Here is a 21,187-nt window from a genome sequence, read left to right on the forward strand (position 1 = left end):
AAAAATAAACGTGCTTTGCGGAATAAGAGGTACAAAGCTAAATGTGTATGAAAAACAATCTCATATACGGCAGTGAATCTGCTCTTTAATGTCTCTTTGCTTGGGCATCTTATGGTTTTCTAGGCTGAAGAGATTTTTCCGTGTCTTATTAATGATTGGGAACACGTAAATAGGGTTTCAGATGACGTGAGAGTGAATGAGGATTGAATACATTATAAAGCTCATTCACTTTGTGCCATGTATTACATGCATTGCCCTGCTTAGGGCATTTAAAAACTTGAGTGCTTGAGTCTTTAAAAGAGCTGTAAGTGGATTAAAAAGTGAACCGAGTGAAAAAGAACCTAGTTAATTTTGCATTCACACTGTCCTTGGCCTTGAAAGTGGACTCAGATCTTTTTTGTCAAAGCCATTTTTAAACAGTAAGATTTTCTATGTATTTAAAGAAGTCTTTTTTGCTTACCAAGCATGCATTTATTTGATCTGGGGTACCGCAAAAACAGTACAAATTTTGAATTTTTTTTTCTGTTTAAAATGACTGTTTTCTGTTTGAATAGATTTTTAAAATGTAAATTATTCCTGTGATCGAAGCTACATTTTCAGCATCATAACTCCAGTCTTTAGTGTCACATGATTCGTAAGAAATCATTCTAACATGCTGATTTGCTCTTCAAGAAACAGGTTTTGTTATCATTATTATTCATATTTAAAACAGTTGAATACATTTTCTGTCTTTGATGAATAGAAGGATCAAAATTTACCTGAAATAAAAAGCTTTTGTAATATTATACACTATACCATTGAAATGTTCAAGGTCAGTATAATTTCTGTCTATTAATGATACAAAATTTTATTTAGCAAGGATGCTTTAAATGGATCAAAAGTGATGATAAAGACATTTACATTTTATTACTTTACATTACATTTGTTTTATAATGTTACAAAAGATTTCTATTTCAGATAAATGCTGTTCTCCTGAACTTTCTATTCATCAAAGAAACTGAAAAAAATTCTATAATAATATAATAATAAATGTTTTTTGACCAGCAAATCAGAATATTAGGTTGATTTCTAAAGGATCTTGTGACTGAAGTAATGTTGATAAAAATTCAGCTTTGAAATCGCAGGAATAAATTACATTTTAAAATATATTCAAACAGAAAACTGTTATTTTAATTAGTTAAAATATTTCAATTTTTTACTGTTTTTGCTGTACTTTGGATCAAATAATTGCAGGCTTGGGGTGCAGAAGAGACTTCTTCAAAATATTTGAAAAATCTGTTCAAAAATTTTTGACTGGTAGTGTAGATATAGATAGATATATGTACAAAAATAGTGCAAAAATAATATTGTATAACCATGATGGTATTAACTGGTCACATCTGAGCCAGAGTAGCTACTTTATGCAGTTTCTAATGTAAACGTCTATTTTATATGAAGAGTTAGTTTGACTGTAATATTAATTGACTAGAAAACAGTCTTAACCAGTAAGATTTGTCTGTTTTGAACAAAATGAATAGTGTTTAATTAGAAAAATGAATTTTAATTAAATTCTCTTGTATTTCCAGATGTCTGCCACCCATGTACTAAAGCACACTCCATCCGCTGCTGCCTCGAATGCCTCTGACCAAAACGCACAAACTACATTTCCCATTGGCCACTTGGGCAAAGAACAGTTACGGATCATCGGAGGGCCGCCCAATCACTGCATGGCTCACCCAAAGCACTCTGGGTTGCGGGAGGTGGGGTCTGCGGCCAGCAGTCACAGTCTCCGCCCTTTATCAATCAACAGCGAGGAGGACGATGGAGGGGGCGGGACCAGGGTGAAGAAGAAACGAAGGAAAAAAGACAAGAAAGAGCCAGTGTGGCACAAAGAGGAAGAGAGCAATGCTAAACCAAAGAGAAGGGAGCAAAAGGAAGGGAAGGAGATTCTTCCGAGAAAGTCAAAGGCGGTCAAGGAACAAAAGGAGCAAAAGAAGAGGGAGACGAAAGCCCAAAAAGAGGTCAAAAAAGTCAAGAGAGGTCAAGATGTGAAAGTGAAAACACAGGCCAAGAACACTGCAACACATCCACCCTCTAAAAGAGGGAGGAAGCCAAAGTGAGTTGGTGAAAAATGGCAGAGTTGTCAGAATCCCTTTACACTGAAAGACATCTGTTATGTTATAATTACAGTAAATATTACAGTAATATTGTGAAATAATATTACAATTTAAAATAAATGTTTTCTATTTGAATATCTTTTAAAATGTAATTTATTCCTGTGATGCAAAGCTGAATTTTCAGCATCATTACTGCAGTCTTCAGTGTCACATGATCCTTCAGAAATCATTCTAATATTCTGATTTGCTTCTCAAGAAACATTTCTTACTATTATCAATGTTGAAAACATGCTTTCTTTGATCAGGGTTCGTGCATGGTGCTTAAAGTGCTTGAAGTGCTTGAATTTGACTTGTTAAAATTTAAGGCGAGACACTGCAGGTGAATAGGGTAAAATAATTAACTAATAGTCATCACCTTAATTACCCAGTTAATTGATTGCATTGATAATTGCAAACATTTTTTGTATTACAAGTTTTCTAAAATCTTAGATTTAAATATTCAAATGAGGCATTATTTAATGAAATATGCGCTAATTTGAATACATTTCTAGTACAAATAATCTAAACACTGGATGAAATCAGTTTAGACATTAGAGTCAAATGTTTTACAGAGGGGATATTGGGTATCTAATAGTGTCACTCCATAATTCAGAAAAAACTTAGAACAGACAGAAAACAAAAAAAGTATTTTTTGTACCATTTTGGGGGGAATAAAATATTTTATAAAATCGAGCAAATTATATATGAACAAATCCCTCTGTATAAACCTTTAGAATATAGACAGAAGTAAAAATTTAAAGTTTGGTGTGTGTAAGTGCTACTGAAGTGGAGATTTATGGCTCAGTGTAGGAGAAAAAAATCATTTTGAGAAAACGCCTTTTAAAAATATGGATTGTAATTTAAATCTATTGACACAAATAGATAAAGTGCTATAAAAGAAACACTTAACAGTGTCTTTTGGGTGTTTTCTTTCCACTAGTGCGTAGATCTCGAATCATTTGATTTAGATTGGAACTTCAGAACGGGTTTGCGAATTTTTAGCTTTAGATCAGAACTTCAGAGTGCGGATTGCAAATCATTTGATTCAGATCGGGACTTTGTTGTGGGTTTGCAAATAATTCGTTCCAGATCAGGATTTTGGAGCAATTTTGCAAATTTTTTTTTTTGTTAAACAATAGAAAAAATCAAACCATTAATGCAGGACAGTTAACGAAAGAGCTTGTGGTGCAGTGGTCAGAGCGTGGCCTAATGGTTAGAGAGTCGGACTTGTAACCCAAAGGTTGCAGGTTCGAGTCTCAGGTCCGGCAGGGATTGTAGGTGGGGGGAGTGAATAACCAGCACTCTCTTCACCCTCAATACCACGACTGAGGTGAGTCCCTTGAGCAAGGCACCGTACCCCCAACTGCTCCCCGGGCTGCCCACTGCTCCGGGTGTGTGTTCACGGTGTGTGTGTGTTCATTTCACTTGGATGGGTTAAATGCAGAGCACAAATTCCTAGTATGGGTCACCATACTTGTCCTCACTTCACCTCCTTTCCTTAAAAAAGACAAATTCCTTAAGAAAATTAACAGTGGTTTTACTATAGTAAATGTGTAGTATACAAAGTAATTAGTATATTTTTAGTTAGTATATTTTTATCTATTTCTTTTTTTTTTTTTAATTTTAAATGGTAGACATTGTTTGATAAGTGAGATCTCTGATTAAAGTCATTGAAAATAAAAAAAAAGTAGTGCTTAAAAGCCATTGATACAAAGTCATTCATTTTGCAGAATCTATACGAACCCTTTTTGATGAACATGAACTTTAAAAAGTAGCGTTCACTGTCAGTTTTGATCAATTTAATGCATCCTTGCTGAATCATTTTGTTAAAAAAATATATTATTTTTGGTCTAACAGTGTAGTGCTACTGTGTATTTAGCACACTTAGAACCTAGTGTACTAAGAGAGCAAAAATCATTTTAGTCGCTGACTAACAAATGCCAACTGACAAAACAGTCTAATTTCTGTAAATTGCATCATTTGCATGTGACAATTTTGCATGTATTGTCTCAGCACTGTTCTTGCTACGCTCAATCACAGACCTTTTCATATCTTGATTGGGTGAAATGGGATACAGGGATTGTGGGTGTTACAAGGTGAATGTAGGTACTTATGGGTTTCCAATTTGAAACCAAGGTCAAAAATGAAACCTGCAACCATGTGAAGGACTATCTGACCTTTCGGCTATTTTTCTAGTGTATTTGGAGAAGTAAAGGTACATTTATACATGCATTCATAAGATACTTAAATATGTAATTCTCTCCAGGGTTGCTTTAAACCATCCATTGCCATAATGATGGCACTTAAAATGGCCTTATGAACACTAGGTTTATGCCAATTATCTTTTGTGATTGAATACATTCTCTTTTTAAACTTCCTTATTCACTTTGTGGTTCCCTCTCACCGCTTGTTTTTCCAAAAGTAAAGCATTGAAATGCAATTTTATTCAAGTGCTGCTCTCCAGCAGAGCTGTTATGCTACTTGTCCACTTATAAACCAGAAAACGTCTGCACAGCAGATGTCAGTGTTTTGAACCATTATATTACCTGATATGTGTCAGTCAAACAAGTCCTTGGGAGATTTACGCTAAGATTTGTCAACCTGTGCAAAACTGGAGGTTAGATGGATTTTAAGAGTGTTTTGTCACTGTGTTATGCAGAGAGCAGGGTGCCATGCCTCCGGAGAAGAAGAAGAAGGGAAAGAGGAAAAGTGATGCTGTACTTGAGATGGTGGAGAGCGATGACACAACCTCTCTCAGCACGCTCGCCACCGGCGAGGAAAGCATCGACCCTATGGATAACACTGTGAGTTCTCCTCAACCAATCTACATTTACACAAAAAAGATCTTGTGTTCAAAGTTCTGACAGGTTTAACAGAACTTTCCTTGTTTTATACAAGTTACAGTGGCATGTTGTCAAATACCACAAAAAATAGGGATGCACAGTATTGCTTCCATGTCAGTTATCAACTGCTATTGTTTTTTTATATTGTATATTCAAATTTAATGCCTTTTTCCTGCTATTTTTACATTTAGTTTAACTTTGCATTCACTTAATTTTTAATAATTTGAAATTGTTAAATGTAAACTCTCAGAAACTCTCAGTCAATATTAATAACATTATTGCAGCATTTAAAATAATAAAAAATGTATTTACTTATTCTCATACACTACCAGCCAAAAGTTTTTGAACAGTAAGATTTTTAATGTTTTTTAAAGAAGTCTCTTCTGCTCACCAAGCCTACATTTATTTGATCCAAAGTAAAGCAAAAACTGTCAAATTCAGAAATATATTTACTATTTAAAATAACTGTTTTCTATTTGAATATATTTTAAAATATAATTTATTCCTGTGATTTCAAAGCTCAATTTTAGCATCAGTTCTCCAGTCACATGATCCCTCAGAAATCATTCTAATATTCTAATTTATTATTATTAATATTATTATTATGGTAAAATTATGGTAAAAACAGCTGAGTAGAATTTTTCGGCTTTTTTTGATGAATAGAAAGTTCAGTAGAACAGCATTTATCTGAAATAAAAATCTTTTGTAACAAAAGTTTTTTTATTTCAGATAAATGCTGATTCGTGGATCTTTCTATTAATCAAAGAATCCTGGAAAAAACATTGATAATAATGATAACAAAAAAAGTTTCTTGAACAGCAAACCAGCATATTAGAATGATTTCTGAAGGATCATGTGACACTGAAGACTAGAGTAATGATGCTGAAAATTCAACTTTGATCACAGATAAATTATATTTTAAAATATATTCAAATAGAAAGCAGTTATTTTAAATAGTAAAAAGAATTAACAATATTGCTGCTTTTGCTGTATTTGTGAGCAGAAGAGACTTCTTTAAAAACATTTAAAATCTTACTGTTCAAAAACTTTTGACTGGTAGTGTATGTATAATTATTGGCAAAAATTTTCATAATTTTAATTTACTTTGTCAAAACATTTTCCCACCCTAAATATTACCATAATGAATGGATTAAAACAAATTTATATATTTTTTGGTAATTAATTTGTTAATAAATGTTTAAATACATTGCTTGCTTGATTGCTTTCCTTCTCTCTCTATGCAGAAGAGGCGATCAGGGCGTCAAGTGAAGCGGCGGAAGTATAACGAAGATCTTGATTTCAAGGTCGTGGATGACGACGGGGAAACCATCGCCGTGTTGGGCTCGGGCCGGATTGCCGCCATGTCTTCCTCTACCCTCGCCTGGCAGGCTGAGGTAACCGTGGCAACATCTGCCATTATGCCACACCACAGACCTGCCCTACTTCTGGAGGGGCGGAGCAAACACACACTAGAATAATTCCCACCTTCTTTCTTCTCAGGAACCCCCTGAAGATGAGGCTAATATCATTGAGAAAATACTCGCAGTGCGAACGGCCAACAAAGAGGTAACAGGGTCAGATTACATGTTACACTGATAAATAATGGATTACTTATTTGCATCAAGGTGCAAGTTATGTAACATTAAAAAGCAACAGTGATTCTTAAGTGGCCATGAAATTTCCTATAGAGTGTGTATTAAAAATAGTGGTCGATTGGTATTTGGTGTTCAATTATTGATTCTTAAACATTGAATATTTGTGACCCTGGACCACAAAACCAGTCATAAGGGTCAATTTAGATGTATACATAATCTGAAAGCTGAATAAATAAACTTTCCATTGATGTATGGTTTGTTAGGATAGGGCAATATTGGTAAAATCTGGAATCTGAGGGTGCAAAAAAAATCTAAATTTTGAGAAAATTGCCTTTAAAGTTGTCCAAATGAAGTTCTTAGTAATGCATATTACTAATCAAAAATAATAAAATTAAATTTTTTATATATATATACGGTCAGAAATGTACAAAATATCTTCATGGAACATGATATTTACTTAATATCCTAATGCTTTTTGGCATAAAAGAAAAATTAATCATTTTGACCCATACAGTGTATTTTTGGCTATTGCTACAAATATACCCGTGTTACTTAAGACTGGTTTTGTGGTCCAGGGTCACATTTGATTAGAGACTGTACTGTAGCACATACTACACTTCACACTGTGGTGCAAGAAGCATCTGCCTAAAAAGAAAAATCGTTTTCATGTAGACATCCCCTGACGAACCACCAGAAGAGATGGAGGAGTTTTACGTCAAATACAGAAATTTGTAAGTGTACTCATGCGACTCAAACTGCTGTTACCTTTTTGTGCTCGCAAACTCTCAAACACTCAGCTTGTCAAACTGTCAGAGCGAACACATAACTCACATTTATTGTGTAATGCATTACGTAAAATCATTTGTGCATTAAATTATCCATCTGCTAGAGTAGTACACCCTGCCTCATGGAATAATTTGCTGAATCAACGATGGTGTGATTTACAGCAAGATATTTTTTTGGTGTAATTCTGGAAATTATACTACTGCAAGTAGGAACAGTTTACTGGGTCACATTTAATTTCAGAAACAAAAGAAAAAATATGTATTGCTTGAAGACGTTAAGAAAAATCATTGATTATTTTTATGATAATTAAGCATATTTCCCCTCAAAATCTTACATTTTTTATTAAATACTTTTGTTTTGTATTTTTTAAATGAATTTACTGTAATGTATATATACTTTACATATATTATTAGTAGTATTTATCGTTTAAATAGCTACCAGTCAACAGTTTTTGAACAGTCAGATTTTTAATGTTTTTAAAGAGGTATTTTAAAAAAAAAACATTTATTTGAACCAAAGTACAGCAAAAAACTGTAAAAAATGTTTTAAACATTTTTAAAATATTTTAAAAGGTAATGTTATTTCTGTGATTTTTTTTTTTTAAAGATGAATTTTAGCATCATTAGTCACATAGCAGTCACATAATCCTTCAGAAATCAAGATCAATCAAACTCCAAAATATTCATCTCTTTCTTCCTTGAGTCACAAAGAAATTGTTTTTTTTAGGAAGACATTTTAGGATTTTTCTTTATACAGTGGACTTCAACGGTGTCCAGATTTGTAATGTTTATAAAAAAGTATTTTTTTAAAAAAGCATTTATTTTAACCAAAGTATAGCAAAAAAAAAAAACTGTAAAAATGTTTAATTTTTTTTAAACATTTTAAAAGGTAATGTTATTTCTGTGATTTTAAAGATGAATTTTTAACATCATTACTCCTACATAATCCTTCAGAAATAATTCTAATATTATGATTTTCTGCTCAAAAAACAATTTTGAATGGTATAGTGTATAATGCTACAAAAGCTTTTGGATCTTTCTATTCATCAAAAAATCCTGAAAAAATTACTCAACTGTTTTAACTACTGATAATAATGATAATAAAACCTGTTGTTTGAACAGCAAATCAGAATATTAGAATGATTTCTGAAGGATCATGTGACTGGAGTAATAATGCTGAAAATTTAGCTTTGATCACAGCAATAAATTACATTTTAAAATATATTCAAATAGAAACAGCTACTTTAAATTGAAAAAATATTTAATATCTATAATAATAAAAAGTAGGTATTTTAAATAATAAAAATATTTCACAATATTTCTGCTTTTGCTGATAAAAACATTGCTCTTGCTCTTCAAAAAGTAAGATATTGATTCTAATGATTCTGAAAAGCAGAATATAATTTCTTGTTTCTTTCTTTTGATTTTGAGTTGAAATGTGACTTAATACATGTTCTTGACAAGTATAGTACTGAAGGACATATTGTAAACAAAATACTATTTTAAAACGCATGCATCCTAGTTGAAAGGTAAAGCACACAGTGTTGTTATTGCATATTGTCAGGTATGTAATGATTTTCTCATTGCCAGCTCCTATCTGCACTGTAAATGGGCGACCTTGGAGGAACTAGAGAAGGACCCACGCATTCACCAAAAAATCAAGCGCTTCAGAAACAAGCAGGCGCAAATGAAGCACATTTTCACAGAGGTGCGTCTGCCAGAACAAGTTGCAATTTGTTTGTGGTTCATTTAAAGTTATGACCAGGAAATGCACTGGATGTAAATGCCAAGATGCATGTTGAAAATTAAAACATTTTGAATTTTTTCAAGTACTACAAACTGGTTTTGCACTTGTGTATTATTTGCCTAAGTCTGCTTGAGGTAATGTTGTTGTTGTTTTTTTCTCAGCCGGATGAAGACCTGTTCAATCCAGATTACATTGAGGTTGATCGGGTTTTAGAGATTGCTATCACCACAGATACAGAAACAGGAGAGGTAAGGTGCTCTTCAAATTATCTCTAAAAAAACAAAGCTGTTATATATACAGTACTTGCAGTGCGAGTCCTTTGATGTTTGGTTTGTTTGCATGTTAACAGGAAGTTACACACTACCTTGTGAAATGGTGCTCTCTGTCATATGAGGAGAGTACTTGGGAGCTTCAGGAAGATGTTGACCCTGTGAAAATCAGAGAGTTTGAAGAGCTCAAGCAAATCCCAGAAATCAAGCATGTGGTAAGTCCTTCAATGCAAATGATTGTTTTATCATACAGTCCCAACACATGTTTATTCTGCTTTGATTTATATCTCAGACTAGGAAAAGAAGTGGCACTTCTCTTATCTTAATACAGGAAAGGCCTCTGCCCGAACAGTGGCAAAAACTGGAGAAGTCCAGAGAATACAGGAATGTGAACCAGCTGCGAGAATATCAGTTAGAGGGAATGAACTGGCTCCTTTTCAACTGGTACAACAGGTAAATCAAACTTTTAATATCTTGAAAACATCATGATCTTATTGTAAGGTATATGCTCACTATTTAAAGGAGTAGTTCACTTCCAGAACAAAAATGTACAGATAATATTCCCCCCACCTTGTCATCCAAGACATTCATGTCTTCTTTTCTTCAGTCGTAAAGAAATTTTTTTTTTTTTTTTTTAGGAAAACATTTCAGGACTTCTCTCCATATAATGGACTTCTATGGTGCCCCCGAGTTTGAACTTCCAAAATGCAGTTTAAACGCAGCTTCAAAGGGTTCTGAATTATCCCAGCCGAGGAAGAAGGGTCTTATCTAGCGAAACGATCAGTTATTTAAAAAGAAAATTACAATTTACATACTTTTTAACCTCATCTTCACTAGCTCTGCATGAGCTCTGTGTATTCCAGTTCATGATAGTTAGTTAAGACGAGCGTTTGAGGTTAAAAAGTATATAAATTGTAATTTTTATTCGAAAATAACTGATGGTTTTGCTAGATAAGACACTTTCTTCGTCAGCTGGGATAATTTAGAGCCCTTAAAAGCTGCATTTAAACTGCATTTTGGAAGTTCAATCTCAGGGGCACCATAGAAGTCCACTATATGGAGAGAAATCCTGAATTTTTTTTTTCTTTAAAAAAATTATTTGCTGAAAAGCAAATGTAATAATAACATTAAACATATTTAATTAATCTCATAGTATGTTACCTAATAAAATGCCTAATAACTATATAAAAACAGCATGGGTAGTGGTAATCATCACAATTTCATACAACAACAGAATTGCCAAAACTGCAATCTGTCATAATTAATAAACTACTTAACACCTGGTTATGTTTCTTTTAATATAGGAAAAACTGTATTCTGGCTGATGAGATGGGGCTGGGAAAGACCATCCAGTCAATCACTTTCCTCTATGAGATTTTCCTCATGGGTCTAAGAGGACCTTTCCTCATTATCGCTCCGCTGTCCACCATCACCAACTGGGAGAGAGAGTTCCGCACATGGACTGAAATGAACGTCATCGTGTTTCACGGCAGCCAGATCAGTCGGCAGATGATCCTGCAATATGAGATGTACCATCGAGATGAACAGGTGGGTCAATGAGAGGGATTCATTTTGAGGCATCAGTAGTTAGTTCAATAGAAGTGATAGTTAGTCACAAATAGAACCAAAGCACAGTTTACACATTTTCTGTTTCAAAAAAATGCTGTTCTTTTGAACTGTGCATCCAAGAATCCTTAAAAAAAAAATCCTCAAAAATATTACACAACTGTTTCAACATTGATAATAATACAGAATGTTTGCTAAGCAGCAAATCAGCATAATAAAATGATTTCTGATCGTGTGAAACTGAAAACTGGAGTAATGATACAAAAATTCAGCTTTGCATCAAAGGAATAATATGCGTTTTAATATTTATTTAAATAAAGTACAGCTGCTTTAAATTGTAATAATATTTAATAGTCTTATTTTTTATTAAATAAATTCCTTGGTGAGTATCGGAGGCTTTTTTTAGAAACATTTAAAAAGTGTTACCCAAAGTTTTGAATGTGAAAAAAAAAAAAAAACTAGTTGACTATGTGGCACATTTTACCCCACATAATAAATATCTAGGGCATCCATATCTTTTTTGCCCAATCTCTGGTCTAACCTTACTTTACACCCAGGGCGTAAAACTAACTTTTTGCCACACCCGGCCATGAAAATCTTTTTGCTTAAATAGGCAGTTATTACTACTACAATGGCTAAACATATTTACAATGTTTTTAATTTGTCCTGCTACTGGTGTCTGTCGCTATTAAATGCCTATTTCCTCAAATTTAACTATTAATTATAGCCATTCAACATTACAGTATATTTGAAAGCCATTATTTTTAACATTTAATAGGCTTTGAAATATATAACAACTGGCAATCATACTGTTCTGACCTTATCAGCCTGTTTGTATCCTATTATATGATTTGCTCGATCTTGTCGCTTATGACAAGATCTTGTCTTCTGAAAAAATGATTTCATTTATTTAGGTCAAAAACAGCCAATCTCTTTAAAAACTGATTGTGGTTTTTACTATATTGCATTGTTATATTTCATATAAAAGTTTTACCCTCTAACTGGCGACAATGTTACATATACTTGCCAACGGCAATTTGGTGCTTGGCGAGTGTTAATTTTAGGCCCTGTTTACACCTGTTTTACCACAGTGAGGTGGTCTTGTAGGCACAGCTTTAGATTTGTTAGTACAGTGTACTCAATCAGTCTTTCTCTTACTCTTTCAGGGAAACATTGTGTCCGGTCAGTTTAAGTTTCATGGCATCATCACTACATTTGAAATGATCATGGCTGACTGTCCAGAGCTGAAGAAGCTTAACTGGCGCTGTGTGGTGATCGACGAGGCCCATCGGCTAAAAAACCGCAACTGTAAACTGCTGGAGGGACTCAAACTCATGAACCTGGTAATTTTTGTTGTTCATGAAACAAATGCAGACGCTTTTGTCATGGGACGTATGTGTCATTTATTATATCAACTGCTCTACAAGTAATTCAGAGAGTTCAGGTCTAAATGCAGAAAAGGGGAAGTAAAGCCGTCGGCGAGCTAAACTACAGCGCTATCTCTTATGCACACATCTCATTTATCTGATGAGTTCTGCTTTACTGCATTTACATACGCACATCCTCTCTGGACACCGAATGAGTAATCTCATCTCTCTCACTTTACATATTACTGCAGCTATGGACAGTGTGTGCACACTGAGCCACATTTGACGCAGTGCTGTTTCAAGAATATAATCACGCACAGCTTATTAGGTGTCCATAGTTTATATACAGTGGTTTAAAAAGTATTTGGACACCTAAAGAGTTAGTAAAATACCTGTCATTATTTACTCACCTCATGTTGTCTCAAACCCATAAGACCTTGGTTTATCTTTGGAACACAAAGCATAATATTTTTGATGAAATCCAAGAGCTTTCTGACCCTACATAGACAGCAAGACAACTGACATGTTCAAAGCCCAGAAAGGTAGTAAGGACATTGTTAAAATAGTTCATTTGACGTCAGTGTTTTAACTGTAATTATACTTTTTTGGGGCCTTGAACATGGTAGTTGTGTTGCTGTCTATGCATGGTCAGAAAGCTCTTGGATTTCATCAAAAATATCTTAAGTTGTATTGCGAAGATGAACCAAGGTCTTATGTTTCCCAGTTCTGTTCCTCCACCTTCATCCATATAGATAAAAGTATTAAAAAGACAAAAAATAGAAGTATACGCTCATCTGAGAGAGTTGGTATAGATATCTTAAAAATTTTCTTTTTAGTGAATCATTAGGTTGAACTTAATGCTACTATGTGTCTCCTCTCTCAAGGAACATAAAGTTCTTCTCACAGGAACCCCTTTGCAGAACTCGGTTGAGGAACTCTTCAGTCTGCTTAACTTTCTCGAACCCTCACAGTTCCCTTCTGAGACAACTTTCCTAGAGGAGTTTGGAGACCTGAAGACGGAAGAGCAGGTGAGAGCTTACCCTCAAATGCTTGATAGGAAGCTTGTTATCTTTCCTTATGGATTAGATAAACATTTACACACTTTCACCTTCAATTATCCGAATAGTAGTAGGTAGCATCTTTGCTAAAATCTGCCAAGGCTGATCAACTCAAATTAGCCAAATAAAGTAGAGTGTAGTGTTACAGTATTTTTGTAGGCCAATCCAAAAGTCAGCATCATTCTGGTTTCCTTAACAAAAAGCCAGTAGGATATTTATGTTCCCTTTGGGATGTTTGCAAAAAATACACTACTGCTCAATTTTTGGACAGTAAGAAATTAATACTTTTATTTATTATGAATGCTTTAAATTGATAAGTGATGATAAAGACATGTATAACGTTACAAAAGATTTTTATTTAAGATAAATGCTGTTTGTCTGAACTTTCTATTCATCAAAGAAACCTTGAAGATTCTACTCTGCTGCTTTCAACAAAATAATAATAATAATAAATGTTTTTGAGCAGCAAATCAGAATATTAGAATGATTTCTGAAGGATCATTTAACTGGATTAATGATGCTAAAAATTCAGCTTTGAAATCACAGGAATTAATACAATTTTAAAATATATTAAAACAGAAATTATTTTACTATTTTAAATAGTAAAAATATTACTGATTTTGTTGTACTTTGGATCAAATAAATGCAGGCTTGGTGAACAGAAGAGACCTTTAAAAAACATATTACAAATCTTACTGTCCAAAAACCTTTTACTGGTAGTGTAAGCTTGGTGACCAACACAAGTTTACGATTCTTTCGATATAATTTTTTACAAATAAGCACAACCTTTATAAATTTGAAACCTAAATGTGATTGCAGGAAGTAGAAAGTTAACATTTGGCTACAAATGGAGCATTTAAAGGGTTTGACTTTGGGAAGATAGAAGTGGAAATGCTAATTATTTCCAGATTTTAGGACTCAATATTATGCTATATGGCCTGATTATTGTTTACTGATTATATGCCCAGCTTTAACCTGAAAAACATCAACATACCCACAGGTAAAGAAACTGCAAGCCATTCTGAAGCCCATGATGTTGAGGAGACTGAAGGATGACGTGGAGAAGAACCTGGCCCCTAAAGAGGAGACAATCATCGAGGTGGAGCTCACTAATATTCAGAAAAAATACTACCGCGCCATTCTGGAGAAAAACTTTGCCTTCCTTGCCAAGGGAGCAAACCAGCACAACATGCCCAACCTCATCAACACAATGATGGAGCTTCGCAAGTGCTGCAATCACCCATACCTCATTACAGGTGACGTTTAGATCAAGTGTGAATATGATATATCTTGGTTGCTGTTCTCTACATCTCAGTAGCCACAAATCTAATTTGTAGTTCTGACGTGGTCTCACATCTTCCTTCTATCAGGTGCTGAAGAAAAGATCCTTGAGAGCTTCAGAAAAACCTACAGTTCTGATGCTGCAGATTTTCAGCTGCAGGCAATGATCCAGGCTGCTGGTAAACTAGTGCTTATTGACAAGTTGCTACCCAAACTGCTGGCCGGAGGACATAAAGTGCTGGTGTTTTCCCAGATGGTCCGGTGCCTGGATATACTGGAGGACTACCTCATTCAGAGGAGGTGAGACAGTGGTCATCATTATACTGTGCTATTAGTCACACTTCTATAAAAATGTTCAGCTGTTTTTGAGACTGTAGGTGAATGAGGAAATAGATTCAGAATGAATCAAACCTGGTTTACGTCATCTGTTGCTTTTCTTTTATGATGCCATAGTCCTGAAAAAACACAATAAAAAATAAATAAAAATCTAGAAATGCCCATGTCCAAAATATCAGCTGTAAGGATTTTGTAAGGATTTTGAGTCCTGAAAAAAATCCATGAAAATTCACTGGCCAAAACAATTGGCAACCCTGTCCCTGCGTCATATTGTTACAAAGTAAAAAAAAAATGCATTTTTAACTAAATGTAAAAATAAATAATTAAAGGTTGTCTTCATTGAGTATTTTTCATTGAGTATATGTAATGTAAATATAAATATACACTACTGTTAAAGTTTTTTTTAAAAGAAATTAATAATTATTTTTATTCAGCAAGGATGCATTAAATTGATCAGAAGTGAAAGTAAGCACATTGTAATGTTACAAAACATTTCTATTTTGAATATATGTTTAAGAAATATTCAGCAGCACAACTGTTTGCAACAATAATAATTAAAAGAAATGTTTCTTATATTAGCATATTAGAATGATTTCTGAAGGATCATGTGACACTGAAGACTGGAGTAACGATGCTAAAAATTCAGCTTTGGTATTTTTTTTAATAAATTGTGGTATATTTTAAAATATTTAAGTAGAGGACAGTTTTTTTTTAATTAAAATAATATTTCACAGTGTTATGTTTTTACAGTGTTTTTAATTAAACAAATGCGTCTTTGGCAAACAGAAGATTTTAATTTTTTTTTTTATAAAATGTATGAATGAAATGCATGAATAAAAAAGTTTTCCATTGATGTATAGTTTTGTTAGGATAGGACAATATTTGGCCTCTGAGGGAGCAAAAAATCTAAATATTGAGAAAGTCACCTTTAAACTTAGCAATGCCTTTTACTAATCAAAAATAAATATTTTAATATTATTAATAAATATTGATAAATTTACTGTAAAAAAAATTAAAAAATATATTAATGGAACATGATCTTTATTTAATATCCTTTTTTTGGCATAAAAGAAAAATCAACAATTTGACTCGTACAATATATTTTTGTCTATTGCTACTAATATACTCATGCTACTTAAGACTGGTCCAGGGTCACTTAAGAGGACTGTGGTGGAGAAAGAGCATTTTCATGCATAAAGAATATAGATGCAAAAAGTACTTGTCTTCTAATTTGTATAATACATGTAGGTATACATACGAGCGTATTGATGGGAGAGTTCGAGGGAATCTACGACAGGCTGCCATCGATCGCTTCAGTAAGGTGGACTCTGACCGCTTCGTGTTCCTCCTCTGTACACGAGCAGGAGGTCTGGGCATCAACCTCACTGCCGCCGATACTTGCATCATATTCGACTCAGACTGGAACCCGCAGAACGACTTGCAGGTGAACACGTAGATCTTTTATGTGTAGTATCACCGACTCTTTCTCTCTTTAGCAATTTTCATCCCAAATATAACAAAAAATACTTTTGAGCAGCTCTTTCCAAAAAGCACAAATATTATGTTTGTTATAAACATGCTTTGAATTTTACAGGCTCAAGCGCGCTGCCACCGGATCGGTCAAAGCAAAGCGGTGAAAGTATATCGCCTTATCACACGAAACTCGTACGAGAGGGAGATGTTTGACAAGGCCAGTTTGAAACTGGGACTGGACAAGGCTGTTCTGCAGGACATTAACCGCAAAGGCAGTCTCAACGGGGTGAGAGACATAACATCTAAATTTTTTCCACATATTCCAGTGAAGAATTGAGAAGGCAAAGCCAAAGGTGGAATAGCATATCCTTATGAGATATCCACCTTTTTCTTCAACATAGAAGTAAGCCTATGAGTGAGACTTACATTTCATTATCCACTATAGGGAAATAACGAGAAGAATAACAATGTGCAATAAACAGTAAAACTGTTTGCACGACAAACTAGTGTGTTCATAATTATGATAATACATTAAAAACAATGGTAAGACACTGCAATTTGCAATATCAAGCAGCAAAACAAGCTGTATTTGTACAGCTAAAAATAGCTGGACGTAGATGAGACCGGAAGCCTAACCCATAAAATAAAAAAATTGGCCGTTGGTGGATAACTTGTTTGTCTTAAAGGGATAGTACACCCAAAAATACAAACACAAATACACCTAAAATACAAACTATTACTCAACTACATGGTGTTTTAAACCTGTGAGACATTACACTGATTAGGTCATTAGTGACTAAGTACTGTGCCTTTTTTTTAGGTTCAGCAGCTCTCTAAGTTGGAGGTGGAAGATCTTCTCAGGAAGGGAGCGTATGGGGCGCTTATGGACGAGGAAGATGAGGGCTCAAAATTTTGTGAGGAGGATATTGATCAGATCTTGCAGAGACGCACACAGACCATCACAATCCAGTCTGAGGGGAAGGGATCAACTTTTGCCAAGGTACACATTTCGTTATACACTACCATCAAAGTTTGCTGTCTAAAATGTTTTTTTTTTATGGTTTTGAAAGTTGACTCATGCTTATCGAAGCAGATGTAATATTGTAAATATTATTACAATTTAATAGTACAGTCTTCTATTTGAATATATTTGAAAATGTAATTTATTTCTGTGATGCAAAGCTGAATTTTTAGCATCATCATTGAGTCTTCAGTGTCACATGATCCTTCAAAAATCATTCTAGTATGCTGATTTGCCGCTCAAGAAACATTTTTTTTTTATCATCAATATTGAAAACAGTGCTGCTTTAGATTTTTTTTGTGGAAACCTTAATAGATTTTTTTTCCAAGATTAATTAATACATTAAAAGCTTGAAATGGAAATCATTATCACCTGTGATAAGTGTAATGCATCCTTGCTGAATAAATGTATCAATTTCTTGCAAAAAAAATGTCACTCTGGACCAGAAAACTATTCATAAGTGTACATTTTTCAAAACTGAGATTTATACATTATCATAAATCTCAAATAAATAAGCTTTCCATTTCCATGTATGGTTTGTTAAGATAGGAAAAGATCTCGCCGAGATACAACTATATGAAAATCTGGAATCTGAGGGTGCAAAAAAAATATAATTATTGATAAAATCGCCTTTAAAGTTGTCCAAATGAAGTTCTCAGCAATGCATATTACTAATCAAAAAGTTTTGATGTATTTATGGTAGAAAATTTACAAAATATCTTCATGGAATGTGATATGTACTATTTACTATTTTTGGCATAAAATAAAAATTTATCATTTTGACCCAAACAATGTATTTTTGGCTAATGCTACAAATAATACCTGTCACAAATGACTGACACCAACTTTTTTGGTAATTTGAGATTGGTAAAAAAAAAATTCTGAGAGCTGGAATGGATCAAATCCAATTGCCAATGTGTTTTTCTTGGTATCTCTGTTCATGTTCTTGTATTCGCCGCTTTAGGTCAAAAATATGGTGGATGAGTGGAAAAGTCATGTGAATGAAAAAGATAAATAAGCATTGCTTGTATTAGTAAAACACAGCTTTTAACATGTGATCTCTGTTTTGATGAACTGTTCGTAATTCTTTATTTTTACCAATTCCAGGCTAGCTTTGTGTCTTCAGGGAACCGTACAGACATCTCTCTGGACGATCCAAACTTCTGGCAGAAGTGGGCCAAAATTGCTGAACTGGAAATTGACTCCAAGGCAGAAAAGGTAAAAATCGTGATGATATAAAAAGCCACTGACAAAATGAGCTCACTGTGACTTAGGTGGTGTAACAAGAACAAGAGAATCAGCTCATAGACTAGAGAGAGAATGGGGTCATTTGAATATCAGCAGAGTTAAAACAGATGGGTTGCGTTAATGTGTGATCATTCTAGACGGTTTGCATATTGGTGGCATTTAAGGAGTGAAATATTGAGACTGCAACACTTTCTGACTCATGTCTTTGTCTCTGCCAGGAGAGTCTGGTGATCGACACCCCTCGCGTACGGAAGCAGACGCGTCACTATAACTCCTTTGAGGACGATGAACTGATGGAGTTCTCTGAACTGGACAGCGACTCAGAGGAACGACCCTGTCGCACAAGACGTCTCAGCGATCGCAACAGACGCTACCTCCGAGCGGAGTGCTTCAGAGTAGAGAAAAACCTTCTCATTTTCGGGTCAGTGCTTCATTTGCTTTCGGCTGCCCACTCATTCCTTCTGGGTCACCTTCTGTTGCCCTACAACAGGCTGTTAATGAAGTGTCTGTTTTCAAACAAGGGTACAACAAATAAAGGAAATAATCTAAGACCATTATATGTGCAGATCCAGCAGATGGTATAAATATTGGAGCCATAAATTAGGCCATATGCAGGTCATACATATCAGACTTTGAAATGTCTTTGCTTCGTGCACAGGTGGGGTCGCTGGAAGGATATTCTCAATCATGGGCGTTTTAAATGGCACCTGACAGAAAGAGACATGGAGGTGCTGTGCAGGGCTCTTCTGGTCTACTGTGTTCGCCATTATAAAGGAGATGACAAAATTAAGAGCTTCATCTGGGATCTGATCACACCCACTAAAGACGGACACAATCAAGCACTACAAAACCACTCAGGTAAAACAGTGATGTGGGATAATTTTTGTTCAACTGTCTTGAAATGGAGTCCACTATATACTTTTAATTTACCAAAAAAATCGCCTTCAAAGTTGTCCAAATTACGTTCTTAGCAATGCATATTGCTAATAAAAAATGTTTGATATATTTTACGGTAGGAAATTTCAAAAATATCTTCATTGAACATGATCTTAACTTTGTTGATTTTTGGCATTAAAAGAGATTTTTGTAATTTTGACCCATAAAATGTATTTTGGGCTATTGCTGCAAATATACCTGTGCTACTTAAGACTGGTTTTGTGGTCCAGGATCACATATATTTAAAAATGACTTATTACAATTCATTGAATGTTACTTAATCATACACCTCCATAGTTTAAGTAGAACTCAATGACAAAGCCTAAAAAAAAAGTATAAAAACAACATGAAACATCATGAAAAACTTGTTTCACCCATCCAGGTCTGTCTGCTCCTGTTCCACGGGGTCGTAAAGGCAAGAAGCTGAAGAATCAGTTGAGTCCACCTGAGCTGAAGAATGCAGACTGGCTACCCCACTGTAACCCAGAGGTTGTGCTTCAGGATGACAGCTACAAGAAACACCTCAAACAACACTGCAACAAGTAAGACTTTTGGAAATTGCGTAACATGAGTATACATTTGCAAAGTGTAGCAAAAATACTTTTTGTACACTGATTATACTACATAAAATAGCAAGTACTTTAATCAGGGTGCATAATTAAAATTTTCATACATCCTACCAGTCATAAAACTAGATTTTATTTAATTACGATATTATGAGATCGGACATATTGTAATTTATATATGTGACCCTGAAAAACAAAACCAGTCATAAGGTTTTTTTTTTTTTATTGAGATTTTTACATTATTACATTGATGTATAGTTTGTTAGGATAGGATGATATTTGGCTGAGATACAACTATTTGAAAACCTGGAATCTGCAAAAAAAATTTGAGAAAATTGCCTTTAAACTTGTCCAAATGAAGTTCTTGGCAATGTTTATTACTAATCAAAAATTAGTTTTAATATATATATATATATATATATATATATATATATATAGTAGGTAATTATGGTATATAAGTAGGTAATATGGTAATTTACAAATTATCTTCATGGAACATGATCTTTACTTAATACCCTAATGATTTTTGGCATTAAAGAAAAATCGATAATTTTGACCCATACAAGGTATTTTTGGCTATTGCTACTAATATACACCCGTGCTACTTAAGACTGGTTTTGTGGTCTAGGGTCACATATGTGCAGGGTTTTAAATGTGTCATCCTCATGTATTATGTCATAAACAGGGTGCTACTGAGGGTGCGGATGCTGTACTATCTAAAGGTCGAAGTGCTGGGGGAGGCTGCTAACCAATCTCTTGAAGGGATACCAGCCAGGTACTACATGGCCTACTATCTCTCTTAACCTCATGCATACTCCATTAATTCTGTATCACACTGTTGTCATTGCAGAGTGGCTTAATATATAAGGATTTCTGTGTTTTCTACAGTAAACTGGAGGTAACCCTCCCTGATATCGACTATATTGAGATTCCTACTATATGGTGGGATGCTGAAGCGGAT

At 34.2% G+C, this 21,187-nt stretch overlaps 1 protein-coding gene across 1 annotated transcript in view; it reads left to right on the forward strand.

Moving 5' to 3' along the window:
- Positions 1–1,565: 1,565 nt before the first annotated feature.
- chd6 (chromodomain helicase DNA binding protein 6) overlaps positions 1,566–21,187 on the forward strand; it is a 37,225-nt gene continuing 17,603 nt past the window's right edge. Inside the window, exons 1-23 of the mRNA XM_073852587.1 lie at positions 1,566–2,095; positions 4,795–4,939; positions 6,223–6,372; positions 6,479–6,544; positions 7,246–7,304; positions 8,949–9,066; positions 9,267–9,353; positions 9,455–9,589; positions 9,706–9,827; positions 10,679–10,922; positions 12,107–12,283; positions 13,192–13,335; positions 14,366–14,621; positions 14,736–14,946; positions 16,231–16,426; positions 16,577–16,741; positions 17,276–17,455; positions 18,584–18,694; positions 18,943–19,145; positions 19,383–19,582; positions 20,043–20,202; positions 20,912–21,001; positions 21,115–21,181. Of these exons, the coding sequence (XP_073708688.1) occupies positions 1,566–2,095; positions 4,795–4,939; positions 6,223–6,372; positions 6,479–6,544; positions 7,246–7,304; positions 8,949–9,066; positions 9,267–9,353; positions 9,455–9,589; positions 9,706–9,827; positions 10,679–10,922; positions 12,107–12,283; positions 13,192–13,335; positions 14,366–14,621; positions 14,736–14,946; positions 16,231–16,426; positions 16,577–16,741; positions 17,276–17,455; positions 18,584–18,694; positions 18,943–19,145; positions 19,383–19,582; positions 20,043–20,202; positions 20,912–21,001; positions 21,115–21,181 (3,816 nt within the window). The remainder of the gene's footprint in view (positions 2,096–4,794; positions 4,940–6,222; positions 6,373–6,478; positions 6,545–7,245; positions 7,305–8,948; positions 9,067–9,266; positions 9,354–9,454; positions 9,590–9,705; positions 9,828–10,678; positions 10,923–12,106; positions 12,284–13,191; positions 13,336–14,365; positions 14,622–14,735; positions 14,947–16,230; positions 16,427–16,576; positions 16,742–17,275; positions 17,456–18,583; positions 18,695–18,942; positions 19,146–19,382; positions 19,583–20,042; positions 20,203–20,911; positions 21,002–21,114; positions 21,182–21,187) is intronic.

The sequence above is a fragment of the Garra rufa genome, chromosome 12 (genome assembly GCF_049309525.1).
Source record: "Garra rufa chromosome 12, GarRuf1.0, whole genome shotgun sequence".
Classification (NCBI taxonomy): Eukaryota; Metazoa; Chordata; class Actinopteri; order Cypriniformes; family Cyprinidae; genus Garra; species Garra rufa.